The sequence below is a fragment of the Coturnix japonica genome, unplaced genomic scaffold (assembly GCF_001577835.2).
Source record: "Coturnix japonica isolate 7356 unplaced genomic scaffold, Coturnix japonica 2.1 chrUnrandom476, whole genome shotgun sequence".
In the NCBI taxonomy this organism is placed as follows: domain Eukaryota; kingdom Metazoa; phylum Chordata; class Aves; order Galliformes; family Phasianidae; genus Coturnix; species Coturnix japonica.
In genome coordinates, this window is record NW_015439878.1 from 74,717 (window position 1) to 78,357 (window position 3,641).

The window sequence follows — 3,641 nt, forward strand, 5'->3', positions numbered from 1 at the left end:
GGGGACACCGGGATGGGGGGAACCAAAGAACGCCGGAACGAACGGGGGCGCTGTGACGAGACGGAGGAAGTGGAGGAGGGACAGGGCGGAAGTGGAGGGAGGAGAGGGCGGAAGTGGAAATAAGACAGGGCGGAAGTTGAGTAGAGAGAGGGAGGAAGTGGAAAGGGGACAGGGCGGAAGTGGAGGAGGGAGAGAGAAGAAGAGGAAAGAGCGGAAGTGGAGGGAGAAGAGGAAGGAAGTGGAGAATGAAGAGGGCGGAAGTGGAGGGGGAGCGATCTGTGGAGGGCTGTGAGGAGAGACAGGAAGTGTGGCAAGGGGAGAGCGGAAGTGTGGCGAGAGAGCGGAAGTGGGTCGTAAAGAGCGGAAATGGAGACGTGAGGAGACGGAAGTAAAGAGGCGTGGCCAACAAGGCGCCCGCCGCTATTGGTTGTGGGGATGGAGATTGACGCAGCTCTGAGCCAATGGGAGAAGAGAGAGGAAATGGCGGCGGAGAACGGAAGTGATAGTGGAGAGAAAGGAACAGGAAGAGGATGGGCCGGAAGCGGAAGAGGACGGAGCGGAAGCGGAAGTGCAGCGATGGTTTGGTTACGGGTCGGGGCTCTCAGCGGCTCCGTAGCGGTGGCGGCTGCGGCCTACGGGGCCCACGGTGCGGAACGGGGGAACGGGGGGGTCGGGGGGTCCCGGGGGGGTCGGGGGGTCCCGGTGCAGCCCAGCTCAGCCCTTGGTCCCCCCACAGGTTTCCGCCGCAGCGACCGGGATGATTATCAGAAGGAGGTGAGCGCTGCCGGGGGAGCTCCGGGCTGTGAGGGGGAATGGGGATGGATCGGGCCCGATGTGAGGCCTCGTTCAGCCCCATCCCTGCCCTGGTGCTGCTGGGGGGGTCCCGCTGTGAGGCCCCGTTCATTCACCCCCATTCACTCACCCCCATTCATTCATTCGTTCATCCCCGTTACCTCCCGTTATAGATCTTCGACACAGCCAACCGGTACCACCTCCTGCACAGTCTGGTGCTGCTCAGCGTCCCCCGCTGCCGCCGGCCCAGCGTGGTTCGTACCCCCCCCCATTTAAATCCACCTCCCCCCCCATCACTCGTTCCTTTCCATCCCCTTATTCTCCGTTTTCTTGCATTCCCCCCCGTTTTCCCGTAGGCCGGAGCGCTGCTGTGCACGGGGATGTCGTTGTTCTGCGGTCCGTTCTATTACTTCGCCATTACCGGGGATCCGTCGTTGAACCGGGCAGCTCCCGTGGGCGGGACGCTGCTCATCCTGGGCTGGGCCGCCATGGCGCTCTGAGCGGCATCGCCCCTTTAAGAGCCCGGTGGCGTTGCCCTTTTAAGACCCGTCGCCCTTTTAAATACGGCGGCGTTGCCCCTTTAAGCCCCGGCCCCGCCTTTCCTATTGGCTGAGCTCTCCGCCAATCAGCGTGGAGCTCTCAGATGGAGGAGGCAGCCAATCAGTGCGCGGGGGCGTGGCTTACTCTCTTTGTGCTGACGTCACCGCGCTGTTGCGGGGCGACAGCCAATGGTGGTCGAGCACAGCCTTATCCCCGCCCCTTCGCGGTGATTGGCTGCAGACAGCGCATATCGGGAGTGAAGAGCGGCCTCTGATTGGCTGCGTCTTACCCCGCCCCTCACGTAAATCAGCCAATAAATCATCGAGTTTTAGCAGCGCCCCCCGTGACGTCACGAAGGAGGTGTGGCTTTCCAGAGTGGGGGTCCCAGCCCCATAGAAACCCCCCAGATCCCTTCCAGCCCCATAGATCCACTCCAGCCCCATAGAAGCCCCATAGAACCACCTCCAGCCCCATAGAAACCCCCCCAGACCCCCTCTGGCCCCATAGAACCCCCTAAACCCCACAGATGTGCCTTCCCACAACCCAGCTGTGGGGCTGCAGTGGGTGTTGCCCCCATAGGGCCCTTTATTGGGGGTTGGGGTTGGTTATGGGGTGGGCAGGGGGCGATCATATCAAAATATGGGGATTTTGGGGGGGATTTGGGGTCGTGGTTAGAAGAAATCCACGTCTTCGGGGGCGTCCAGGTCCCGATATTCCACTATGGCCCGTGGGTCGCCCCGAACCATCCTATGGGGGGGGATAATGGGGGGCTGTGGGGTGGACCCCCAACCACCACCACCACATGGGTCCTCCCTACACCCCCCAGGGAGCCCCCATCCCAAATGAAGGGGGTTTGGGGAACATTAGGGGGGATTTGGGGTGGGATCAGGATAATGGGGGTTAATGGGGATTAAGGGGATTTGGGGGACGCTGAGGGGAAGTTGGGGGGGATTAAAGGGGATTCCAGGGGGATTTGGGGGTATAAAGAGGATTGAAAAGGGATTTGGGGTGGGATTCAATGAGTTTGGGGGGATTTAAAGGGGGATTACGGGGACGCTGTGGGGTTTTGGGGGGGGTTGAGTGGGATTAAGGGATGTTTGAAAGGATCCAGAGTGGGATTAGGGGCATCTGGGGGGGGATTAGGGGGGATTAAGGGATTAGGGGGGATTAAAAGGATGGAGGGATTAACAGGGAAGGGAAAAGGGGTTACAGGGGCTGGGGGGGATTAAGGGTGAGATTAAGGGGGTCTGAATGGCCTTTGGGGGGGACTCAGTGGGGTCAGGGACCCCATAGACCCCATACCCCCCCCCTGGGGCTCACCTGCTGCGGGGTTTGTTCAGGTACCCCCCCTGACCTCGGAACGAGTCGTAGCTGCCCCTACCCCCATAGGGACCAGGGGGATATGGGGGACCACCTGGAGGGGGGGGGGCAGAGTCAGGAGGGTTAGGCCCCATAATCTCCCCATTGCCATCCATCCCAACCTGAGCCCCATTCATCCCCCTCAGTCCCACCTCCAAACCCTTTAATCCCAACCCAGGAGCCCGAATCCCATTTCCCCAAAAATCCACCCCAAATTCATCAATTCCACCCCAAATCCCACAATCCCATCCCAGCCCCCCCCCCAATCCCGTACCTCCATAGCCCAGGATGGGGGGCCGTGGTTGTCCATAGGGCATCATCCCCTGTGGGGTCTGGGGGGGGTACAGCAGCCCTGGGGCCAGACCTGGGGGGGGACATTGGGTCAGCAATGGGGGGATTTGGGGGACAGATGGGGGCAATTTTTGGAGTTGGATTTGGGGATTTGGGGTCAGATTCTGGTGTCGTCTTGGGGAATATTTGGGGTCAGATTTGGAGGTTTTGGGGGTCAGATATAGGGATGTTTTGGGGTCATTTTGGGGGTCAGATTTTGGGGTCAGTTTGGGGTTATTTAGTGCTCGGATTTGAAGGTTTTGGAATCAGATTTGGTCTATTTTGGGATCAGGTTTTGAGGTCAGATTTGGGAGCATATTTTGGGTCTGGTTTTGAGATTTTGGGGGGTCAGTTCCGGGTTTTTTAGGGGTGATTTATAGGGTTTTTTGGGGGTCTCACCCTGTGCAGGTCCTGGGGGGGGTCCCCCCTTCCCCTCGGGCAGCGCGGGACGTTTGGGGTCCTGCAGGAAGTTATTGAAGAACAAAACCTCCTTCCGCACCTCGGCGATCTTCTCGCTGTGCTTGTTGAAGATGTGCTTCCGCACGAACTCGGGGCCCTGGGGGGGTCACCATGGGGGGCATGTGGGGTGGCACTGGCCCCCCATGTCCCCAATCCCCCCA

At 60.0% G+C, this 3,641-nt stretch overlaps 2 protein-coding genes across 2 annotated transcripts in view; one reads left to right on the plus strand and one right to left on the minus strand.

The window, feature by feature from the left end:
• Positions 1–392: 392 nt before the first annotated feature.
• On the plus strand, positions 393–1,668 carry TMEM256 (transmembrane protein 256). Its single transcript, XM_015850504.2, has 4 exons — positions 393–646; positions 737–774; positions 966–1,046; positions 1,149–1,668. The coding sequence occupies exons 1-4, from the start codon at positions 436–438 to the stop codon at positions 1,290–1,292; spliced, it is 474 nt and encodes a 157-aa protein (XP_015705990.1). The 5' UTR covers positions 393–435; the 3' UTR covers positions 1,293–1,668.
• Positions 1,669–1,890: 222 nt separating this feature from the next.
• SRRT (serrate, RNA effector molecule) overlaps positions 1,891–3,641 on the minus strand; it is a 15,245-nt gene continuing 13,494 nt past the window's right edge. Inside the window, exons 12-15 of the mRNA XM_032441663.1 lie at positions 3,421–3,583; positions 2,966–3,055; positions 2,653–2,746; positions 1,891–2,079 (exon numbers count right to left, since the gene is read on the minus strand). Of these exons, the coding sequence (XP_032297554.1) occupies positions 2,004–2,079; positions 2,653–2,746; positions 2,966–3,055; positions 3,421–3,583 (423 nt within the window). The 3' untranslated portion in view covers positions 1,891–2,003. The remainder of the gene's footprint in view (positions 2,080–2,652; positions 2,747–2,965; positions 3,056–3,420; positions 3,584–3,641) is intronic.